At 38.9% G+C, this 26,056-nt stretch overlaps 1 protein-coding gene across 4 annotated transcripts in view; it reads right to left on the bottom strand.

The window, feature by feature from the left end:
- Nucleotides 1–26,056, bottom strand: part of vps13c (vacuolar protein sorting 13 homolog C) — a 104,225-nt gene that overhangs the window by 75,549 nt on the left and 2,620 nt on the right. For 2 of the 4 annotated variants that reach the window (XM_041793276.1, XM_041793295.1), the window contains exons 2-8: nucleotides 12,911–12,954; nucleotides 12,712–12,754; nucleotides 11,385–11,480; nucleotides 4,523–4,624; nucleotides 2,348–2,457; nucleotides 1,557–1,616; nucleotides 1,411–1,470 (exon numbers count right to left, since the gene is read on the bottom strand). In XM_041793276.1, coding sequence (XP_041649210.1) covers nucleotides 1,411–1,470; nucleotides 1,557–1,616; nucleotides 2,348–2,457; nucleotides 4,523–4,624; nucleotides 11,385–11,480; nucleotides 12,712–12,754; nucleotides 12,911–12,954 — 515 coding nt within the window. Of the gene's footprint in view, nucleotides 1–1,410; nucleotides 1,471–1,556; nucleotides 1,617–2,347; nucleotides 2,458–4,522; nucleotides 4,625–4,770; nucleotides 4,825–7,593; nucleotides 7,692–11,384; nucleotides 11,481–12,711; nucleotides 12,755–12,910; nucleotides 12,955–26,056 lie in introns of those variants that run through there. The other 2 variants (XM_041793289.1, XM_041793280.1) reach the window with 2 other exon arrangements.

Below are 26,056 nucleotides of genomic sequence, written 5' to 3'. Positions count from 1 at the left end.
CAATAAAAAAAACAAATTAAACTGTATCCTACTGGTTTTACTGACAGCATGGTTTGAAAGGATCTGGAGCATTAGAAAAAATGATGCAGTTTTAAATGTCTTCTTTTCATCTTTGCTTTAATTTGCACAAAAATCACACATCTGTCTTTTTGTCTGCTAAACTAATTTTAGAAACATTGCTCATTTACTTTTCTGCACAGCTAAAACAAAGAACACTCCAATCCCTCACCAAGACCATTAATAATTTTGGGATTTTAATGCTGTCAATAAAATCATAAACAGTATTGCACCTTTCACACACAGCTTCATTACTTGGTTCTTTAATACTCTTCAGTATTTGCTTTCATTGATTTATTATCCATGTTTCTTATTTTCAGTATGTTTCGGTTTCTTTATTTTGATCCAAAATAGTTAAATATTTAGCTCATGAAATTAGAACAGGGTTTATACAGAACATCTGACATTGGATTTAATACTTTTCAAAACCTTTTTCAAGACCCTTTTCATACATTTAAAGACCTATCACAATTTTAGTTTCTAAAATTGTGAAAGGTCAACAAGGTTGCATTAATTTTTGTGCTGATAGTAATACAAAAATGTGGCAAAAAGAAAAGATCTTTTAATTGTGACATAGAAATTAAGATTTCCTTTGAATATTTTGAGATTAGACTAAAAAAAAGTATCATATACCATAAGGTAGTTGAATAGAAGGTCTTGATTTTAAATCAAGATGCCTAAATGTAGCTATCCTAATATCTGGAAGTATCCATTTACAAATACTGCCTTTAAAACTAATTTACAAAAGCCTACAATTAGGTATTAAGGGGAAAAAAAGCAATGCAAAATTGGCAATTTAAGGATACTTCTAATCATTAAGTCTGATTTGAAAGCATTGATGCGTCAGTGATAACTTTACGGTTGTAGCTGATCCGCCAAAACTCACAATAATGTAGCTATATTATTTTGAATAGTTTATCTCCATAAGGCTGGGAGGAGTTCAGGTCAGATCTGGTAGAATAAAAAAAAAAATCTCATGTGTAATTTAATCTAGATAAATATAAAACAAAAGCAGAAAAAATAGCCTACAACCTCTTTAGATGAACAGAAAACAAAAAATGAAATTAAAAAAAAATTAAAGATTTAAAATATAAGTTTGGCTTATAAGACTTTTTAATACTTTTAAAAGCCTTAATTTTGGCTGAACTGATTTATCAACTTTTAAAACTCTTTGAGACCCAACAGACACCCTGACAGATCATTCCATTCCAGATACATAGGGGTACTCAATGTCTAGTTTTACAAAGACACAAGGATAAATAAAGTCTTTCTGATACTAAGTCTGGTTTATCATAATTTTTAACACAATGTTTAACACCAGTTGATTCTTAAAGTGTGGAGGGCATCTGTCACCTTATAGATGATCTTTGCAGCTTCATTCAGGATACATGGCTTCCAGTTTTCATCTGAGGTCTGAAAGATAACAAAGACAACAACATGAGTCAATAATAACACCTGCCACAGACATGGCCAAATAAGTGTGTCTTTGTATGTTTTACCAGTAAGCTGAGCTCTGATAGTGTTACTCCCATAGACAGGGGGTGCTTTGGGTCCGACAGCTAAAACAAACAGAAAGACACATTACAGTTAAGCAGAATCTGCTCGGAGAATATTTCTGTTTTACAGTGTTACAACGTCATTTAGCAGACACTTAAGTCCAAAGCGACGGACATCTGAGACAGACATTCCTGATGTTAAGGACCCTGCCCAGTGGCCAACTCTGTATACTGTGCAGGTACCTGGTTTTAAACCCTGTACCAGAGTCAGCAATATAAACCACTAAGTTATCCAGCTCAGTCCATGGACAAGGGATGGGGATGATAAATCTATACCACTATCAGAACATTTCCATTATTCAGTTAAGAGAAAAATATATTTTTGACAGAGCATGCATAAGATGAATAAAGTGTTTACTAAGACATTAAACAGATGGTGACTCAAGCAGTAATGTGTATTTCATATAAACAATACATTTCCCTCCAAAAAACTGTAGGCATTGATGTCCCTCAACACAAAAAGAATTTTTCTTTTTTTAAGTTACATTTGAATCAGCATCATTGTCCAAGTTTCATCTTAGAAGAACTGTTGTACGTCTGTACAACAGATATGATAAGATCACTTCACATTGCAGAACCCACGATACTCAGTAGAAGTAGGAATAACCAAAACCTTGATAGATTTTTGAGTTTTGAAAAATGAACAACCAGGGTGCAACCACCATTCCTTATGTAGATACAGGTGATTTAACTCCGTAGAGCTCAGACAATGTCACTGTTGAACGGCTACTCACATCATCCTCATAGCGCAGGTGGATGCTGCTGATCTTGATCTGCAGGTTTTTGATCACCTGAGCGGCCAGCTTCTCAAAAAACGAGTCCTTCTTCTCCTCTTGAGGTTTTTCTGAAACAAACAGAAAATAATCAAATCTGCAAAACCAAACTCAAGGAGAGTCAGACAGGCCAAACCAGCTTCTTCCAGGATCATACTTCGAAAGTAAATTAATATATTGTCATTTATCCATAGAGATAAAAACTCTGAACCAGTACATCTAAAGAATGAGTCAGTATATGATGTTAAATCAATCGTGTGACAAGTTTAGACTCATAGGATGCAACAATTCATTTAAAATGTTAACTTTAGCCACATTTTGTGTAGAAATTTTAGGAGAATTTTCTGATAGATTCATTATTGCAGTCAATCAGTGTTAATTTTAACAGCTATTTTTAATTTTATTCTTAGTCTTTTGATTACCTGTCTTTAGGTTTTAGTCAAATTTTAGTCATCTCTACTCTTTTAAGTTTTAGTCAACGAAAACTCAGAAACATTTAAGTCTAGTTTTAGTCAAAAAAAAGTCTTTACATATTAGTCTTTTCTTTTAGTCAGTGATTTTATTCTCTTGCCTAAATCTGGTACCAAATCATGGTAATGTGTTCTCTGCACTCCGCCAAACCTTGGGTGCCTGCTTTCTACAGCTGAGAGGCAAAAGAGACACAGATGCATTGTTTTTAGACAGATTACCCACAGTGGAGAAATATCATAGATTCTGAATGTCGGACAAAAACTAAATAAGATTTTGGTCTCATTTTAGTCATCTTAACTAAAACTAAACTTACTTTCTGTCAGTTTTAGAAATCAAAGATCTATTTTGGCTAGTCTTAGTCTAGTTTTTGTCACGGAAAAAAAGGCTTTTGAACATTTTTAGTCATAGTTTTAGTCGATGAAAATAACGCTGCAGTCAATTACTCATCCTTTGCATTTTTGGAAAATTGTATGATTTAAATTCTGCCTTCTGACTTGTCCAAATGGTCATATTTTGGATCGTAGTATGGGAAAATTAGTAAGAAGTAATCCTGGAAATAGGTCAAATCCCCTGCTGCCAAATCTACAATAAAAACTAACATCTACCATCTGGACTAGATTAATAACAGGATGTTGAAAATATGTCTTTTAATCATAAAAAGCTAATATGATGACTCGGGACATTTGAACCCTTGCATTAACATTAAAATCAGTCTGAAAAAACATCTCTAGCAGGTTAGAAGGTCGTCATCACAAACTGGACTCCAGTGGGTGGGACGGAGTAAATGAAAAACCTTACCTGCTTTGTTGTCGTGTCGTTTCAGTTTCTTCAAGCCTTTTTTTGATTTTTTATTCTTTTTAAATCCTTTTCGGACTTAGGCAGCATTAAAGACAGAGACAGTGGTTTGAGACAGAAAAGCCCGAAAAACACACAGAGAGGAAGCAAGAAGCAGAGACTCATTCATCTCCATTAATAGGTTTAGTATCTGCTGAATGTTCAGCAGCAGTGTCAGGTCTATGTGATGCCATTATGTGGAAACAATCTTGTATGATTTTAACATGCACTGACAGCCCTCTGTGATGGCTTCTACCTCAGACAGATGTGGTGTTTTTTTACAGGTGTGTTAGTTACCGTTCTGAGGCTCCTTGTAAACAACGCTCTCCAAGCTGAACAGCAGGTCTCCACTTTGAGACGCTGACAGCAAAGGCAGCATGAACAGTGCAGAGGAAATGTTAATACATCCATTTATCTATCAGTCTGTCATTCATCCATCTGTCTGTCTATATACTCCATTAGATTGGCAGCACAAACAAAGCAGCAGTAAGAAATAAAAGAGGTGGTTCCCATCCCTGAATTTCACCAGAAGGATCTTGTCATCCAGCTTTTCTAATGATGCTTAAGCTGCAGTATAAATGCTGTGCTGTTGAATACCTGCTGTTACGTAGTATGTTATTGTGCGTACAGCTGTAATGGTGTACTGTAAATCAACACTCTCTAAGTTTTGACAATAAAAAATGAAAGCTAAATCACCAGGAAGCTTCACATCAGCACATTAAACAGCCACAGAGAGCAGAAAGCCAAAACAGCAGCAGCAGAACAGCACAAGCCAGGTGAGTGGTCAGGTGTTAAAGGGTAAGTCAATACTCAGAGATCAGCCTGTCTCACCTCTGCGTGCAGCCATCTGTAGAGCCTCCTCGATGCGCTGCAGCTCCTTCTGCTTTGCCTCCAGCTGGTAGCACTCCTCCTTGGCAGCATCGTACTTCAGTGCTGTGAATAATACAAAAACAAGAGTCACATCAGATGAAACAAGTTCTGTTTTTCCACCAGCCACCTCCACTACCAGAAGTTCAATTTAAGAACAGTCAGAAGAATGACATGATAATGTTTTTAGGAAGGTTAGCCTCAGTGCTAACCCCAAAGCCAGTGAAGAAAAATAGGGAAAAGTAGCTACTTCTGAGATGTTTCTACAGCTGTTATTGTTGTTTTCAGACACATATATACACTGCTCAAAAAATAAAGGGAACATAATCATCACAATGTAACTCCAAGTCAATCACCTGTCCATTTAGGAAGCAACACTGATTGTGAATGAATTCCACCTGCTGTTGTGCAAATGGGAAAGACAACAGGTGGAAAGGAGAGGCAATTAGCAAGACAACCCCTAAAAAGAAATGGTTTTGCAGGTAGTGGCCAAATACCATTTCTCTCTCCTCATCCTTTATGGCTGATTTTTGGTTACCTTTGCACTTTTCCAGTGCCCTAACCACTGGTGGTAGCATGAGGCTGTATCTGCAACCCACAGAAGTTGCTCAGGTGGTGCAGCTCATCCAGGATGGCACATCCATGCATGTCATGGCAAGAAGGTTTGCTGTGTCTCCCAGCATACTGTCAAGAGCGTGGAGGAGATACCAGGAGACAGGCCAGTGCACAAGGAGACATGGAGGGGGCTGTAGGAGGGCAACAACCCAGCAGCAGGACCACTACCTGCTCCTTTGTGCACTGAGGAACAGGAGGAGAACTGCCAGAGCCCTACAAAAGGACGTCCAGCAGGCCACTGATGTTTCTGCTCAAACTGTCCGAAACAGACCCTATGAGGGTGGTATGAGGGCCAGACGTCCACAAATGGGGCCTGTGCTCACAGCCCAGCACCGTGCAGCCCAACTGGCATTTGCCAGAGAACACCAGATTCGCCATTGACGCCCTGTGCTCTGTACAAATGAGGGCAGGTTCACACTGAGTACATGTGACGTGAGATGCCGTGGAGAACGTTCTGCTGCCTGCAACATCCTCCAGCATGACCGGTTTGGCGGTAGGTCAGTGATGGTCTGGGGAGGCATATCCTTGGAGGGCTGCACAGACCTCCATGTGCTAGCCAGAGGTACCCTGACTGCCATTATGTACCGGGATGAGATCCTCAGACCCATAGTCAGACCATATGCTGGTGCAGTTGGCCCTGGGTTCCTTCTAGGGCATGAAAATCCTCGGCCTCATGTGGCTGGAGTGTGTCAGCAGTTCCTGCATAACGAAGGCACTGATGCCATGGACTGGCCTGCCTGTTTCCCAGACCTGAATCCAACCGAGTACTTCTGCGGCATCATGTCTTATTGACTGTCCAGGAGCTGACTGATGCCCTGACCCAGGTCTTAGAGGAGATCCCTCAGGAGACCATCTGTCTTCTCATCAGGAGCATGCCCAGACGTTGTAGGGAGTGCATACAGGCACGTGGAGAGCCATACACACTGCTGAGCCTCATTTTGAGTTGTTGAAGAATTTCAAAGAAGTTGGATCAGCCAGAGAGAAAGACACTCAATAAAATTGGAGTTATTAACAGTGAAAACCATGTAGTCTACCTTTTCCAAAAAAGAAATTAACAGGAAGGAATAGATAAAGCATCAAATTGATAAGAAGAATCGATAATGGCATTGATATTGATAAAATCTTATCAATTCCCATCTCTACTCATGGTAATACTTAATGCTCTGATACACAACAAACTGATTCCTAGGGCCCTTTAACTAGGAACCCTCAAACTAAAACCCCTCAAACAATAATCTATTTCTAAGAAAGAGGAACCTGGTACCTTAATATATGGTGCCCTTAGTCTTGATGCCTGGTACTTGGTATCCTGATATCTATTACCCAAATGCTTTAACCCTGTTCTAAGAAAATTTAGTTCTAATTTCATTGCACCCCCGACACCCTAATACCTTAATAAAAAGTTTATTAATACCATCTCCCTTATACTTATCTTGATGCTTTGTAGCCCAACACTTAGCACACTACAAACAGGTCTTAAGATCTTTTAACACCCTAAAATCAGACACCATTAACCAAAAAAAGTAGACTAATAAACTTATACTTTCTCATATACACTATTCTTTTCTACTCTAGTATTTAGTATCTCAAAACTACGTTTCTAAATAAATTCTAAAATGTACTCTGATACTTAGCGCCCTAATACCCCACAGCTTGAAATGTTGTATCCAAATACTACGTACCCTTAAAATCTTAACCCCGACACCGGCTACCCTGATAAATAGCAGCCACATACCTAATGCTTGTGAACTTAACATCCCAAAACTTTCTTTGGAACTCTCTATACTGTGCTATTTAGTTCAATAATACCCTGCACTATGACTGTGTTTACATGGACTTGAGTATTCAGATTTCTGTCAGTTTTTTAAAATATCCCGGTTTCTATGCACATACATCTTCAGAAACCAGGATATGACTTGTAACCAGGATACTGAAGTCCATGTAAACACATTCATTGATGCCTTGGTATTAAAAGTCACATACTTTTAACCCTGATACTCGATACCCTGATTCATGAACTCATACTAAGTACTATAGTTATGAGTAAACTAAAACTCAATGTTAAAATACTCTGTACCCTGAAACCTATGTCATTGATACTTTGTACTCCAGTATCTGGTACCTGATACCAAGTACCCTAATATTCAGTACTCCTAGACCTTGTACCCCTTCCCTGATGTTTGTTCTATGACACCTTTTGTCCTCATGTTGGTCCTGGGTTCTTTACTGAATATATTTTGATACCTATTATCCTTTAAATTCCCAAATAAACACCACTAAGTTACAAACTTGTAGTTCTTTTTTACCATCTCCTCATTGGACGTTGTATGAAAGCCATCACCCAGCTCGACTTTAGCAATACATGTTCGCTTTACTGTTTTCAGATCATTCAGATTTTGAGTTAAAAGAGTACCACACACCAATAAATCCCCTTGAAGTCTCCAAGAAAAGTCACAGGATCAAACTGTAGTAACTATTGACGTTCAGATTTAGGAAGAAAATCCCAGATTGGAAACCAGCTAAATCTACTTGAAACCATCAAAGTTCTGAAATAAAAAACATTAAAAAGAGTGAGAGGTATGTAAAAGACAGAATCAGACACAGGGCTGCACGATTTGGTCAAAGATATTTCCTTTCTTACAGGATAAAGCCACAGAGGTATTCCTATTTTGACAAAAAAAAAAAAATCTGTGCTGTTGACATTAGTCCCTCACACATTATGAGTCAAATCTGAAAACCCTCTCAGTAAAGGCCCTCCAGCTGAGAAGATCTGTTAAAACGGACAGCTTTTTGAGAAGGAGAGCAGTATGCTTTACATCAAATCACATTACAATTAACGATGCGATTACAACTATCAGTCCATTATTTGTTGTGGCATCGTGCAGCCCAGACAGTAACAGAAACCTGACCGCACCTAAACTTGAACCACCACCTCTGAATCTTGTCTTACCGTTAAATGGGCACGATTGAACCTTAGATCCAGCTGGAACACACACACAACAACTGAGAACGTGCACCGATCATAACTGATGAACAAAAGATCATTTTATAGGTAGAAGCTCCATCTCCAGACCAGTCAATCAGAAAAAAACTGTTGAATATTTATGAAATTGGTGAAATATGACCAATGTAACACCATAACATCACTGTCATGCGAGCAAGTTTATAGTTGTTCAGCTGTTATTTGAGTAAAGATCTTTACAGGACCTTTGAGAGAGCTCTTCAGTGTTACAACTTTAGATGAGAGCTACTTCATTGTGATTAGGATGAAGTCAAGGTTATCCCTGAAAGGGAGGCCTCCTATGAGCACATGGGGCTGAAACTATGGCTATGAGGATGATTGGGGCTAAACTTAAATTTGCTGACTTTAAAAACCTTGGGAGTTTACCATCTGCAAGGCCGCAAAGCAGGACAAGTCTTTTGCAAACTTGCAAAATCAACAAAGGCAGAGCCAATCTTGGAATCCACTGATTAATCTCTGATAATGATGTAGCATCTGGGTCAACTTTTGAGGGGGTTGAATGTTACCAACAGTTAGTTATTAAAGACTTCTTATCCATGTGCTGCAGTGGTGTACAGTCTGACTAGCTACATGAAAAGAAAGCTTGGAGACACATTTTGGGAAGAATCCATAAAAGAGATGGGGGTTGCACCCACAGACAGAAGAGCTGGCTGATTTTGTGCACATGTGATTGTCACTTTGTGATCATCACATCAACATGTGTGTGATGTCAGTCACATTACTCAAAGCACATCATGTTGCCTAACTGAGATGTATAAGGAAACTAAAACTGCAGATTTCCTCTGACCTTATAATCATCAACAGAAACCTATCTCATATCAGCACAAGTAGTCAGAGAGCTGAACACTGTATGCAGAGTCTATAATGCATGTAAAACATAGAGGCTATTGATAAGAGCACCTGCTCAGACTTGCACAGCTGCTCCACATCAGCTCATCAAGTTTAGCGGTATATCAAGCTTGATCCAACAACTGCTCATCGCCTGACTGGTTCATTCACAGTGGTAGACAAATAAGACCTTTTTCAAAATGCTGTTTTAGATTATTTTTGCTTAGTGTTTTCTGCCTAAAACTAACACTACCTGCTCTGTGCTACAGGACTCTCAATCACCTTGCCTGCCCAAACACTCTCACTCTACCAACAACCAAGCTCCCTCTCTTTGTCTGCACTTCTACAAAAAAAATATCATTACATTTCAAACTCCTAAGACTCTGGATCCAATCTCACTGAATGTAACAACAGATGACCCTGGGGCCAGCACAGATACACCAGCATGACTGTCAAGGCAGACAGGTTAAACAAAAAAAAAGTGTATTTCCACATTTTAAGCAGCACCTTTTTCCAGTACTTGTTAAAGCTGTCCCACACGAACGGTTAACAGTGCTGATGTGCAGTGCACATAGTAAAATGTGGGAGTGACAGTCCACTTAAGTTCAAACTGAGAATGCAGAGGAAAGGTGACTTCAGTGATTTTAGGCATACCATGGTCGTTGATGGTCTGGCAGACAGAGGAAAGAAATGTTGCAATATCTTTTTTTCCAGTATTGTTCAAACCTAACTGGCATCTTTGCCAGTCTTCTACTGTCATAACACTGGGATTTAACCCCCTTCCAAGTTCTAGCTCCACTATTGCTCCTTTTTAATCAGCTCAGTGCCACACTTTCCTGTAGCTAAGGTTCCAATACCTTTTCTGTCCTCTGTGTCATAAAAATGTCCAATAATGCTGCAGAGTAAGCTGTAACAGATTGTCAGCACCTTCTAAGTCCTGAGCAGTCACTTATATGGTCACCAGAAAACTCTGGTTTGGCAGGAACTCAAGGAGCTGTTGAGGAAGAGTTTCAGTCCCCCTCAAGAAAGGTCTGCAAAACCTCAGATGGTGGGCTCTGTACACTGTTGGACTGTCATGATTTAAACATCTTTAATGGAACAAGAAAGTTCAATTTATCTTGTCAGCTTTAAGAAAACTAGCTGCTTTTTTGGGAGGGGGGATAATCTGGTTTAGTCCAGCCCAAACATCAGTGGATGAAATGTTTACCATTACAAATCCTTGTGAGATATTTCTAACTGTCTAATTGTTTAAAGGAGACATATTATGCAAAAATCACTTTTTCAGGCTTTTCTAACACAAATATGTGCCCCTGGCCTGTCCACAATCCCCTCAAGTACTAGAAAAATCCATTCCCTCTCCCCCTCCCTTTCTCCACCTTTCAGAAAATGTGTGCTGAAACAAGCTGTTCACAGATTTAGCTCCTGGTGACCTCACCAGGAGCATAAGCACCCGCCCCCAGGTTTGGTTGGCCCTCCCCCACGTGGAGGAAAGTTCCGCCCTCCTCTACTGATCCTCTCAACTACCAGCTGAATTGCTGGATAGCTCAATGGATTATCCTGCCAGACTACAGTCTGGGAGGTTGTTGGTTCAAATCCCAGTCAAGTTCTAACCTTTGGATAAAAGTGTCTGTAGTACCAGGAGTACTGCATCCTTTTCCTGAGAGAGGTGTGGTCAGGGGTGGAGTCAGACAGCTAATTACCATTTAAAGCCACAGACACAGAAACGGCTCGTTCTGAGAAGGGCTGAAATAGAGGGGGTTTTAAACATACAAAAATCCTATACTGGAGGGTTTTTTTCGGCAACAAACTTCACGGACATGTTTTGGGGACCTCTGAGACCAATTTAAGCTTGTCTTAAAAGGGTATAATATGTCTCCTTTAAAAGCAGACCTCAGGGTCCACAATAACCCTCAGTTAGGTGATATAAGTTGCCTGTGTTAAGGCCTGTGTACCTCTCTTGGGAGAAATGAAACACTGAGTACCAACACTGGTAAAGATTTAAACACTGGGCCCCAGACAGCCTCAAGGTTCTGCAAGAGAAGCCAAGTGCTTGGATGGTGTAGAAGAAGAAAAAGCAGAAATCTGTGAAACTTTACATTGTTTAGTGCTAAGAAGACTACAGACTGATCCAGTGCAAAAAGAAAAAAAAAATGACAGGCAGGGTATTTTTTGACAATCTTAGCCCCCTTCCAGAGCTTTAAAATGAATGACATTAAATGTGATTGGCTGATCTGGTAATGGAGCAACTACACCATAGACAGAATTCACACACATTTATACATGGATTCTAACAATGAAATATTAAAATAATAGCAGTCTGCTGTCCAAAGATATGACCTGGATAAAGAAACCATCACTTACTAGCTCCAGGGACAACCAGCAAGTAGAGTCCTTCCAGCGTAGCGACCACAGCATCGTTGTAGAGATTTTTCCAGGGAATCTTCAGTGTCAGCTTCCCTGAAAACACAAAAATTGACAGAAATGTTCACAGCAGCTGTGAGTGGTTCTGGTAACAGTTGGTATGTTCAGACCAGAGGTTGCATAAACCAAAAGTTTTCCACCTCAGATTTAACTTTTTAAAATAAAAAATGCATCGTAGAGGTGATCAAATCCAACAAAAAAACAGCCGAAAATCAAATCAGCAAACAAGCTAACTATATAGTTAAATGTTTTTTTTGTGTAAGCCATACGTCACCTTACAGTGGCTCTGAAGGTCAAATCTAGTGACAGTGCAGAATAATGAATGTTGTCCATAAGGCAGGGAGATTTGATCACCATCATTTACAGGAGAAACATAAGATACAGGCCTTTATTACAGTCTATGACACTTGTGTTGCTGCCCATATTGTTTCTGAGGAGTGGTGGGGGAACCTTGTAAAGCATATGGATTTGCCAGAATCCACACATCTGTCATCAGTTCACTCGTTTCTAGCTCCAATCTAGAATGTTTGTGCCGAACCAACAATAGTTCAGACCAGTTATATGAAGAGAACGAAGCAGTAGCTACGGGCGGGGTTTAGTTGTACTGTAAGCTGTCAGCAATGGCTGCCATTATAGCACTTGGCTTGGATACAGCTAGGTGGCAGTTTTATCAGAACTGCACCACCTTCCTTTATGAAATAAAGAGCAAAGAACAGGACTGAAAGCTTTTCATCATGGAGAAGGTGCTTTTGATGTCCTGCTTCAGCATGAGTTTTCCAGAGTTACGAGGGCTGATGGACTGATTAGCTCAGACGCAGCCACAGTGGCAGTTTTACCAGATTTACGTATGTCACATTTCTATTAAAATAAGAACAAAGAGCCACACTAAAAGCTTCTTTTGGCTGAGATGATGTTGTCAATCTTCTTCTGACCAGCCTTAGCATGAGTTTTATCCACATCAAGCTCCACTATTCATAAACTACAGCAGGAGCACAGGTTCATGCTGTGCATGTACACAACCTCATTTTGTCTTGTTGCTTTGACTGTCACGTAATAAATGTGACAGACAGAAAATATTTTTGGAAAAATTCCTGCCCCTCTTAAATGCTTACAATGGTATGGAGATGTAACAGATGAAAGTGAAGTATATCCATGCAATGAATAAATTAAACTGTCTATCTGGCCTGTCAGGTTGTATTTGCTATCTTGCTAGCTCTTACTAAAATCTAACTTTGTAGTTATTGTTCAATTTTGTGGAAGAACTCACCGATCTGTCCGGCCTTCACTTTGAATGGGACATCAAACTCACTCTGAAACACAATAACCCCCACTCATTATCACAATGAGACGTCTATTTCATTTAAAGTGACAAAGATTCTCTGTATTTATGTATCTCACACAGAGCAGGCCAGTCAGAAACAACATGTTTGATCACAATCAGAGGCTGGAGACACAGCCAGACTTACCAGAGCGTTCTCCTTCACCTTCAGGTTCTCAAGCACAACATTTCCTGCAGAGACACAGAAAAGAAACATCATTAGGGTTTGCTATTGTTTAGGTTTTTCTGATACTAACGCAATATTGGAATTTGTAGAGCACTGCCAGTTCCTTAACAGTGCCTGAATCAATACTTTTGGGAGAAAAAGAAACAAGATGGTGGTCAACAACATTAACAAAAAAAACTTTTACATGGAAAAGATACCTTAGAACTTCAAGTTGAGCAAAACATAAACTCTTAAATAAAAAAATACCACAAATAAATCCCCACAGTTTATAAAAACAAACCCAACTACAATAAATGAATTACATTTTCTACAAACGACTGTACCGTTACTCTTCACTGAATCTTCTTTTAGACTTGTTAGCACATTTAAAACTGATCTTTTAAAAGGCATGTAAACATGCAAGTCCATCTGATCTCATACATGGAATCACACACCTAGTTAAAGCAGTTGGACACTGTTTTAAGTCTTGTTGATACCATGGTCTTGGTAAATACTGGATTCTGATTGGCCCTGGAAGCTCCATGTGTCAATTAAGTTTCAGTAAGTGGACACCTATGAAACTTCTCAGGTGGTTCCAGTCAAAAAATCTTTACAGTGTTCTAAATGAATGCACTGCAGCTGTTAGATGAGAGGAGTAACCATAGTATCATAAAGCACTCAAATACTCTGACAACAAAAAATAGCAAATTCAACATAACAAGGAGCAACATCATAATTTCATCATAAATACGGTGGATATGACAAATTTGATGACTGGGACGCTGCTGAGGAATGTTTTCACAGCCCAGTGTCACTGTCAATCAGAGCTTTGCTTTTCCCAGTGACCAAACTTCTGGCTACAGCTGGTGATAAAAGCCGGGGGCCGAGTACACCATCTGGGCTTGAATACAGATGGTCTTATTTCCTACATCTGACATAGCTACGACTGATTTTCAGGCTCAAATTAAGACAGAGAGGTGAGTGTTGCAAAATAACACAGTTCCTTTCCATTCTAACGTCTATCAATCTGATGTCAGAAGATTTAAATAAGACAAACCAAAGGAAAATGAGCCAGTATTTCTTTGTAGCCAAAGGAAAGCTTCTTATAAGCCAACATGATGTTGTCTGATAAATATTAACGTGTTCCTAACGGTTTTAAAAGCCCCTGCCCTGCTCTACTCTCTTTAATTACGCCATTTTTCCATCAAATTGGCAACCCACCCATAAAAGGTATTTCATCATTTCCTTAAATGGAATAATTTGACACAGTTGAGTAAGAGAAAAGTTGGCACACATTGAGAGAATCAGCACCTGCAGGCCAAGGACAGCTCTGTGTTACATCACCTCATAAAGCATAAAGGAATATTACGCTATTGTTCAAACAGAGCTGGTCTGCTAAAGCAAAGCTTTTCATCAGCTGACTACGTTTACATTTAAATGACTACTCCAGTTATTTGTCAAGTCCTCAGGTGTTGCTAGGAGAACAGCATTGTTGCTTTTTTGAAACCCTTAAATTTTGAGAGCATAAATTATTGGTTTTGTTGATTATTTTCTTTGGCAGGTGACAATGAGAGAAAAAAAGAACTAGACAAAACCTGTGTGACGTCAGCCATTTGATTACAATAGTTGGACTCAAACAGCTTTTGATATTGAAATCGCTGTCTCAACTGAACTTTGGATCAATCTTACAGCAGAAGAACCCGCCCACTGAGGTCAACTTCCTGTCAACTAAGATATCAGTAACGCTAGCCTTCTGGTGGTAGCATCTGCCTATCAAGCTATCTGTCAATCAAATGAGATGTGCCAATCAGTGCACAGTGAGGTTTTTCCTAAACATAATCGAAACAATTGTGGTACAAAAAAATTCACGAATACGAATTAGCAGCCAGCCTCCATGTCGTCCATTAATCCCTAATAATTGGACACCTTTACCTTTAACCCTTACATGTATACACGTAATCAGACCACACAGGCCTAGGTGTTCTGCACACACCTCCACATCTCCTTTAAACCCAGAAGTTGAACAGCTAAAGACTAAACTTAGCTGATGTTGTGTTGTCATCTTCCTTTGGATATCACAATAAGCTAGAGCTTTGGATCTCAACCTGGGGTCTGGAACCCCCTTAGGGGGCAACAGAGATTTCAGGGGGGACGCAAGGCTTCATCTGCTTTGCGGTTGTTCAAATTTCATTTGCATATGCTAACTAAAGTCATGATATAACACCTATGAACAGTTCATAGAAAGAAATTTGACTAAGAAAATGTCTTTCCAGTCTTTCCAGGATCACAATTGTAGTAACTGTCTCACCAAAATATATCACTCTTTTTTTCTTGGTCCTAGGAGGGGGCTCAAATTTTCTTAAATGCAGATAGGGGGGCTCAAAGGGAAAAAAGCTGAGCCAGAGGGCCAGTGCTCATCTCATTTGCATCAAAAGTAAAGCTCGGTACAAAGCTGTAAAGGTTATGTTTTCATGGTCTGATCTACAAGCTGCTCGAAAACTGCTTCACACAAACATCAGGAAGTGCTTAGCAGATAATTATGCTCTGTTTCTGAACAATGGAGGGCAATGCTAGACAGGTCACTGAGCAGAGAATGTAAAGAAGGTTCATCTTTGGCTCTGACATCAATGAGAGTAAGCATAATGAAGCACTAAAATCTGTGTTGTGATTTGGCCTGGTTGGATGTGTTGGTACTGTACCTATCCCTATACATGGTATATTTTTATTAGGGATGTACAGATGTATGAGTTTAACATTGGTATCATCAGCCTAGATGTTCTTCTGTTTATTCACATCAATCTAATGTTGGCATTCAGCACACCTAACAGTGGATTCATAGAAGAAATTACTATTATTATCATTGGGGAGAAGCTTTGACCTGCTAGACAAACTCTGATCTGTCTCATGATCAACCATGATAGAAAATGTCGGTATGGTGGGAGTCTTGCACCAAAAAAGTTATGAAAAAACATGGCATTGGTATCAGCCTTCAGCTAAACTGGCATCTTAAACTGTGGCATCAGCACTGACTTTTACAATCAGGGCATTTTTATACCCTTCATATTATAATCAAAGCTAGGTGGCCTACAAATCAGCAAAAACCAGACCTTGGTGGACAGACACAACTTGCATTTCAACACCCGAGGGTCTTTGTTCTCAGACAGCAGCCATGAAAGCTGACAACAGTGGAGGAGAATGCTGCAGATCCAGCTAGACACTCAGAGAAAGGTTGAAACACTCGAAGCCCATCAGGTGAGAGAAAAGCAGATGATCTTGTTTTCTTGTGCTGTTTGCTTTGTGTGCGACCCCGAGGATGACACCATTCACCCTGGAGCATGGGATGTTCTCACTGGAGACTGTATTTACAGCAGGAACAGGATCACTGAATCCTTCAGGACGTGATCCCCGCCATGGTCAAATAAAGACAACAGTGGTGAATAAGACTGGCTGCACAGAGAATTCAGAAACATCTACATCAGTCAGACTGGAAAGAACTCTTCTCATCTGCTATTTGAAAACACAAGTGGTTGTTTGAATGTTTCCTCTTCTTGAAAATATTTTAACTATCGTGTCAACAAAGAGAAAAAAAGGACGACAGTGAAAACATGATTAACAATGCAGGGATGTCAGAGAGACAAAGCTTGTTGACACTATAGATGATGACTTCAGTCTGAACATATTTTGCCTACCCAATAATCATGTTTCTAGAACAGCCCTCAGGAGCTGATTGTTCCCCTGCATGCTCTCAGCATCTTCAGGTTATTTCCTCAGATGTCAGATAATCAGGGGAACCTGTTTGCTAGGATTCTCTCACATATGATTATCTGACCTTAACATATATGACAGAGGCATGTGAGCACATATGAGGTGATTTCAACATGTCCAGGTTTAACTAGTCTGATCTCCACATCAATATGAAGCAATGTGGTTAGAGTTTTAATGATTCAACGTGTCCAAAATGGTATTTTATTAGTAGCAGAAATGGGTTAAAAGTGGCAAAGCATAGGCAAAATGTGGCAAAAATGGGTTTAAGTGGAAAGGGGGGCATACAACTGGCAAAACGGGTAAACAAGGACAACATTGGCTTAAAAGTGGCAGGAATCAGTGGAAAAGGTGGTAAAATTGGATTACAAAGTGGCAGAAATTGGTTTAAAAGCGAAAAAAATGGATTAACTGAGATAGAAAAGTTGGAAAAATTGGCAAAATTGGTTAAATCAGAAAAAAAGGCATAATAAATAGTGAAATGTGGTTAAAAATGGCAAAAAAATGAGCCTACAGAGTGGAGAAAACAGGTTGACAATGCCAATGGGCTGACCGAGGCAACAATAAGTGTAATGTGGCAAATATTGGTTTATAACTGGCAAAAATAGGCCGAAAAAGGTGTGGAAATAGTTAAAAAGTGGACGCTGTAATGTAATAAAGGAATAATGGAATACTGTTATTGGCCGAATTGGTGGGAGAAAGTGGAGAATGTAGGTTGAAATACAGCAAAATTGGTGTAAAGTGGCAAAAAAAGAGGCAGAATGGGTGCAAATTTTGCAAAATTGATGAAAAGTGACAAAGAACGGTGGCAAATTTGGTCAGGAAAAGTTGTTAAAAGCTGTCACAAATAAATAATTCAACATTAGAACCCAACAATAGTTTGACAAAATATTCAGCTCCAAAATGGAGCAAAAGCACACTAGCACCAATTAGGGCTGGGAAATGAATTGCAAATGAGATTAAATCGCAGCACGGCCTGCTGCAATTTTCAAAACCGCAAAAGGTGCAATATTTCTTTAACCTGAAATTTGTGTCAAAATACCAGTTTAAAATTTTTTTTTTTTTTTTTTTTTTTGTAGTAAAGACATTATGCATTATTTATCATGCAATCATTTTAGCGGTATATTTTTAGAATTGTGTATAAAAAAATACCATTTTCCTCTTTTTTTCTATTTTTTTTTTGTTAAATATGAGAGTTATAATTTAAATTACCACTCCCTCAGCTCATATCCAATTTGCAAAATGAGTCGAAATCATCATAATTAGATATTTTTTCCAAAATGGTTCAGCCCTGGTTTAATCTAATATTGTGTTGGTTATAGTATGGACTGAATTAATGCTTGTTTTTGAAGTAAAATACATGAGATGAGGAACTTAATAAATAATCACATATTAAATCACAATCGCAATATTAGGTAAAAAAAAAATTGCAATTAGATTATTTTCCTAAATCAGTCAGCCCTAGCACCAACGCCACTTATCCAACACTCATGCACTGATATCATCAATAAATCCCAACTGAGGGGGCTCATTCTCTGGGTTTCTCAGGTGCCCATTTTCGGGGTTTGTCATTGGCCCCTTGTCTGGGTTTGTCAGGGGCCTATTCACTGGGTTTTTAGGGTCTCTTTCAGTGTCTCATGATCCACAAGGGGGTCCCAACCCCCACAGTGAGAACCACTGTACTAGGGAGCACAAAAACCAACCTTGGCCTGACCAGCTGCTCTCGTGTGGTTGGATGGATTTCTGACATTTTGATATTTTGGTCGTACAACAGCACACGTTAGTGCTAAGAGCAGAACTACGAGGAGCTTCCTCAAGTCTAAGGCCTTTGGAACTGTTGGACAGCATCTGAAAATCACCTCAACAACAGCAGGCGTGCCTGATGTGCCTTCCCCTCCTATCTTTAGAGATGCAAACTAGTCATGGTCTCAGGAGTATTATCTTATGTAACACAAAATACATTTTTGTTTAGCTGACTAGTCTAGAGTGAAGTAAAGGCATTCTGTAAACTGACCTCACATTGCAACAGTTAAACAATGGCACACAACAAACATGTTAAGTTGGTCTGCAGTATGTGAATAATGTTAGGAGCGCTTGCACTGCAGGTCTTCAAACCTTTTTGCAGATGAAAGTCCACATTCCTGACCTGAATACTGTCACTTAGTGCTTCAGTTAAATGTGAGTAGAACCTGACGACTCTGGACAGCCTCTGGACAACTTTGTCCCCACATTCTACATCAACAGTGCTGAACCATGCTGCTCCTAGGAGATGCTATCAATGCTAAGGCAGTTAGCGGATTTTTAGACTGGAGTAAGCAGCACTGCAGCAGCAAGGCAGCTGTCATCAAGGTCAACTTCCCGTCATCTGTCTTTATAATACTTGTCCTAAATAAAGGCTGCTTTACAGCATAAACTGAGGTACTGATTAACTGTTTTACTTCATGTGTGCTTCAATGCATGTCCCTGCAGTGAGCAATCATGGTGTGAAAGGGACTGAACAGAGAACTTTTGCCAAGGAGGCCACAGTTTGACTTCAGAGCAACACAACACTGATTTGTGGTTGAAGCAAAAACCCCAATCTTTTTCTGAAACTAGACAAAATCTGCCTTCTGCTCAACAATCCTGGTGAACATTGAAACCTTTGTAGACTGGTTGGATTGAGGCAAAAATACTGTTTGATAATGTTTATAATAAGGTCATGCTTTGAGGAGGTATTGAAAGGTTATCACTATTGATTTGGGTTTCACACAAGCGGTCTGCTTGGTGACAAAGAGCAAGAGAATTCTCACCAGTCTAGGGTTACCAGCTTTTTAACTTCCTATTTTCATCTGGCTGTGCTGAAGCTGCATCTGAAGAACAGACATAACACCATAACAATAAAACTAACTTTGAATATATCTTTCAAAACCAGGGTAGCAGGGTACCTCACAGGCAAATTAAATTACAAGGGATTAAAAAGCTGACAGACAGAAGACAGTTACATCAAGATGTTGAAAAAAAATATATATATATACATATATATATATAAAAAAAACACCAGTTAAAAAGGAGCCCTGAGACAAAAAGGGAGTTTTAAGTAAAGATTTAAGACCGAGTAAGGCTTGGCTGATCTGAGATCCTCTGGTAAAAAATACCCAAAGCTGAGGAGCCTGTTAGGCCGCCGAAGACGCGATCGAGAAAGTTCAGACCAGATAATTCTAAACCGCCATCAGGCTCAAACAAAATAAAAGATCACAAATGTAAGGAGGGATTTGATTTGTGCAGTTTGAAATGAAACCCTGTTGAGGCTCTGTCAGAAGGATGAGGAGTTTCCTTCATTGCAGGGTTAACAGACTCAGGGCTTGAACTAAACCTGCTTTCTGGAATGAGCCTCAGAGCAGACCCAAACAGGAACACAGACATGTGAATGCACAGAGCATCTGGTCAATTTCAAAATAAAACACCAGGTACAGACAGATAATTGTTTATCAGATTAACAGAGCAACAATGTGTCAAAACAGGAAGCAAAAGAATGACAAATCACCCTTAGAAAAGTCAAAGTAACAGGCCGTGTGTGCTGCATGAGTTAGTGATGATCCACTAGCTCTGGGCTGACACAGACACAGCGGGAGCAGGTGTGTGTATCAGAGCAAAACCACAACACAGATTAAAACTCGACACTGCGATATTTGCAAGTTGATGTTATTTGTACCGGAAAAAGTGTGTTTACAGTGCTGTGAAAAAGTATTCTACCCCTTCCTGATTTTGTTTTTTTGCATATCTTAAATGATTTAGACTATCAAACAAATTTTAGTATTAGTCATCAATAACCTGAGTAAATACACAATGCAATTTTAAAATAATTATTTTATTTATTAAGGGAAAAAAGCCATCAAAAACTACCTGATGCTTGTAAGAAAATCAGACCTGTCTGACCAGGTGAACTCGGCAAAAAAAAAACAACAAACAAACAAACAAAAAAACAAAAAAACAAAAGCATCATATTATGGCGCCATCTTAAGAAATTTGAAAATAGATGAGAAAACAAAGTCATTGACATCTATCAGTCTATTTCTAAGGCTTTGGGACTCCAGCCAACCATGGTGAGAGCCATTACCCACAAATGGAGAAAACTCTGAACATTGGTGAACCTTACCAGGTGTGGTTGGCTTGCCAAAATGAATCCAAGTGCGCATCAGCGACTCATCCAGGAGGTCACAGAAGAACCCAGAACAACATCTAAAAATCTGCAGGCCTCACTTGACTCAGTTAAGGTCAGAGTTCATTATTCAACCATAAGAAAGACACTGGGTAAAAATGGCATCATGGGAGAGTTCCAAGCAAAACCACTGCTGACCAAAAAAAAAAAAGAACACAAAGGCTCGTCTCACATTTGACTAAAAACATTCTGATGATCCCAAGATATTCTGTGGGCTGACAAAACAAAAGTTGAACTCTTTGGTGGGTGTGCATCCTGTTACATCTGGTGTAAAACTGACACAGCATTTAAAAAAAACACCATACCCACAGTCAAACATGGTGGTCGTAGTGTAATATTCTGGGGCTGCTCTGCTGCTTCAGGACCTGGACTTCTTGCTGTTATTGATGGAATCATGAATTCTGCTCTCTACCAGAGAAAATCCTGAGGGAGAAAGTCCCACCATCAGTTCAAGCACACTTGGGTTTTGCAGCAGGACAATGATCCCAAACACACCAGCAAGTCCACCTCTGAATGGCTTAAAAAGATAAAGGTTTTAGCGTGGGCTAGTCGAAGTCCAGACTTAAATCCAACTGAAATGTCATGGCATGACCTTAAACAGGCCTTTCATGCTCATAAACCCTTCAGTGTAGCAGAATCAAAACTATTCTGCAAAGAAGAGTGGGCCAGAATTCATCCACAGTGATAGGAAACACTCGCTGTCAATGCTTCCATGCAGTTATTGCCAGCACAACCAATTTTTAGGCTTCAGGGACAATGACACCTATACCTGGCCAGTATCAGTTATAATGTAAAATGGCAACAATGGCCTTGGAAATAGCAGCATATCGGATATCAGCAAAAGTCGAAAATCGTTCAGTGCTACTTGGAACCATGTTAGCATGTTTTAAACTCTTCTCATCCAGTTCAGCCACTCAAGACAAGAGGACAAAAGAGAAGCAATCTGTTGTGAGAAAACTACCTTTCCAAAAATGCTCACCGGAGCTGTCACGATGTCTTCACAGCAACTACTACAGACACTAAAGTTTGAAACACCCAGCAGAGAAACACAACGTAACATCTAACTAAATACATGTTCAGGAATTAGTGTAGGGCAATAATGTAGGGTTGAACGATTTGCAAAAGTAATCTAATTGCGATTTTTTTTCCCCAAATACTGTGATTTCAATTTGATATGTGATTATTCTTGGGTTAATCTTGTGTATTTTTCAACAAATTAAAGCAATAAGTAATTCTATAAATAAGACCATGTGCATTTAAAACAATGAAATTATTTAAGAAACAATTAATTCATAGTAACATGAATCTGAATATGAGGTTGCAACAAGCTTTAAGCTATAAAGGAGGCAGCTGGGGTGGGGGAGGTGAAGCTGGCCATCAGCGGATCGCAGCTGGGGTATGACTGTTGTGAAGTAACGCTAGGCTTCTTCAGTTTGCCCGTATTGCAAATGTGATGTCATTTGCTTTGTTTAAGGTATTTTGATAAAGAAAAACATACATAAAACTAGGGGTGGGTAAAAATATCGATTAATCGATGCATCGCAATATTTCCTCCCCCAATTCAATATCGATTCAGCAAATCCTCTGAATCGATTCACCTCCTGGCCAGTGGGGGTCGCTGTGCGTGTGATTCGCGTTGTATGGACGGAGGCCGCACTCGACCAAACAACAACCAACCATAACCATGTTATGTGAGGTTTATCACAATTTCCAAGCGGACAGAAACATTATTTAAGTTTACATGCACTTTACTTTTTCAGTGTTTATACAGACCTGTCATGTTTTTTACTTTTGTACTCCATCTGCATAAATAAGTTATTATTGTACAAATTTTTATTTTCAGATGTTTTATAGCTCAAAAATGTGAGGTGACTTACCAAATATGTTCACATGGGCATGAAAATAATTATTTAAAAATTGTCAACAGGTTATTTGTGTATTTCTACTTCTTACTGAATCGACATTGAAGCATTTAAATCAATATCAAATCTAATCAATATTGAATCGAATCGCAACCTAAAGAATTGAAATCGAATTGAATCGTGAGGTTCTTAACAATACCCAGCCCTACATTAAACACAAAAAGGAGGATTTTTTTTTAAACCGTTATAAAGATAATGACACTTGAATGTTTGCATAATGTGCATAAAATCTCTACTGCTTCAAAAAATCGATTTATTAAACTGGTATTTTCACACGTTTCACGTTAAAGAAATATTGCAATTTCAGCGATTTGTAAATTGAGCAGGCCATATTGCGATTTAATCTAATTTGCGATTAACTGCCCGGCCCTACAATAATGTGCATTTAAATCATTTCTCTATTCAAGCAAATTGCTGAATTTTCTTCAGAAGGCCAGCAAAAACAAGGCAATATTCTATGCAGATCTTGTCAGATGAAATTTAATCAGCAGTGTTACTGATTTGTCTGTTGATATTTAATAATCAGTCACTGTTTGGCCTGTCTTGAAGCGATAACATTGATCGAGATCTGCTGGTTTCCACCTGGTCTAACACCTCCGGGTTATTTTCCCACAGAGCTGTCGGATAATTGGCTGAACCTGTCTGTTTGGATTCCTCTGCGTCACATATGACTGTCTGACTAACGTGTGATGGAGACGTGAGGAAACATCAGATTCAGGTTAAAATGCTCTGGTTATCATAAAGACCACATCAGTGCTGCTGAAGAAATAAAGTTGGTATGAGATCTAATCATGATCACCCAGATAAAATGTCGACAGATTTCAGCCTCTTAAATGAGGGTATTTATCATTTTTATTTGATTTTCTATCATAATAATCCAAATCTTCTTTGTATTTTGAGTATTTTCTTGCCTTATAGCAACATAAAGCTGTAGAAACAATTAATCCACAGTATTAGTAGCAGATTACTAAAAATAACAGTGGCTGGTTGCAGCCCAGCATTGTTCAGAGCTGCAGGAACAAGACAAAAGGAGACACGTGGCTTACTAGTTTATGACCTGAATCACTGAGTCTTTACTGTTTGATTGTAGGCAGAGTGGAGTATTACAGCGTACTTTGTCTTAACTCCATGTTGAACAAACACAGAATTAGAGGACAGGCCAGTAAAGGCAGGTTTTTACTGCAGATCTTACATTACTGTGTGCAGTTGAGCAATTCAGTTACAGTGAGTTGGGAGTTTTAACCAGACACCACATGATCCTTTTAATCATATTTCTCTTTTTTAACTTTCTTCTTCTACTGTGTTTTAAAAAGTCCAGAGTCATCACAGCCATCGATCAGGCGATTTCAGAGCGTTTCATGCCTCCGTCTGTTGACAGGCTGATTTCCTTTTATAGCAAGTCTTGGCACCTGCCTACAGTGAAGCCAAAGCTATGACTAACTGGTTTGTTGACCTTGCTATTACTGCGCTTGACAGGCCAGCAAACCTGCCTGACCTGAAGTCCATAGAGAATCTATGGAATATTATCAAGAGGGAGAGAAAGCAGCAGAGCCAACAGTACAGACAAGCCGAAGGTCGCTATAAAAGAAACCTGGGCTCCAAAACACCTCAGCAGTGCTTCAGGCTGATCACCTTCATGCATGCTGCAGTGATGCAGCAATTTGTGCAGAAGGATTCCTAACCAAGTACTGAAACTTCACAGAAAGGGACACTCATTTCTGCTTCAACTAGAGCTTCATCTAATCATCATCATGATTAGGGCTGGGCAATTAATCGCAAATTAGATTAAATCGCAATATGGCCTGCTGCAATTTACAAATTGCACAAGTTGCAATATTTCTTTAACTTGAAATGTGTCAAAATACCAGTTTAATATATTATATTTTGCAGCTGCAGATATTTTATGCACATTATGCAAACATTCAAGTGTCAGTTTTTATAATGATTTTATAATGATTTTATAGAAATCCTCCTTTTCATGTTTTATGTATGTTTTTGTCAATCAAAATGAGGGACATAAAAATGATAATGCCCTTTAATAAAGCAAATGACATCAAATTTGCAATGAGAGAATTGATAAAGCTTAATGTCAGTTCACAAATGTCATGTCCCAAGTTGTGATCAGCTGATAGCCAGCTTCACCTCCTCCATCCCAGCCGCCTCCTTTATAGCATAAAGCTTGTGGCACCCTCATATCTAGATTCATTCTACTATTACTAATTGTACTAATTGAATAATTTAACTGTTTTCAATACACATTGTTATAAATGTGTGTATTTATATGGGGGTTTTTAGCCATTTGCTCCCTGCATAGTCATAGCAGCTGCATGACTAACCCAGGGAGCATCTTTTGAGCAGAGAGCCTTTTCTGCCAAGTAAAACTGTAGTAGATCCATTCTGCAATAAAATGGTTTAATGTATGATGAGTTTCCTGGCAGAATGTAGACTATAATATGGAATGATTTCTTGCTTGAATTTGTTGAAAAATACATAAGGTGACGAACCTCAGAATAATCGAATATTAAATTGCAGTTGCAATATTGGGGATAAAAATCACAATTAGATTATTTTTGCAAATCGTTCAGCCCTAATCGTGATGTCAGGCAAAAATCCAATGTCACACGTCCCTATGCTTAATCTTATTTGAAAAGATCCAGCAACCATAAACCCAACACTAAAAAATGTTTAGCATAGAGTGGCAAGGAAAATCTTGACAGGCAGAAATTTTGAGCAGAATGAGACTCATGTTGAACAGCCACCTGCTCAACTGTGTGGAGGTGTGGCAGGAAAATAGTAAATTCATGACTGTCCAGGCAATAAAACTTGAGCACTTCTCACATATGCAGTTAAAGCCGAGCAATTCATTGGAATTTAGGTTAAATCTCAATATGGCCTACTGAAATTTTCTAATCAGAAGCTGCAATATTTCTCTGACCTGAAATATGAGTGAAAAATTCCATTTAAAACATTTTGTTGATGCAGAGCATGCAAAGACTCAAGTGTCATTTTTTTTAAAGAATAGTTTGCAAAAAAATCCTACGTTGCTTCTTTTGTATGTTTTTCTTAGGGATGCAAGGTATTATCAGCATGATATCGCTATCAGCAGATATTAGCATGAAAAAAGTGAATCATTGGTATCGGCAGATATTAGCATGAAAAAAGTTATTTTTTTGGTACGGGCAGATATGAAAAATTCTGCTGATGTTTATAACCAATATTTTGGCTTTAAAGTCTGCCTGTATCCGC

This window comes from Cheilinus undulatus, linkage group 1, assembly GCF_018320785.1.
Source record: "Cheilinus undulatus linkage group 1, ASM1832078v1, whole genome shotgun sequence".
Lineage (NCBI taxonomy): Eukaryota > Metazoa > Chordata > Actinopteri > Labriformes > Labridae > Cheilinus > Cheilinus undulatus.
The sequence above is the reverse complement of the archived record's forward strand: the minus strand, read 5'-3'. Positions and strand labels throughout refer to the sequence as shown.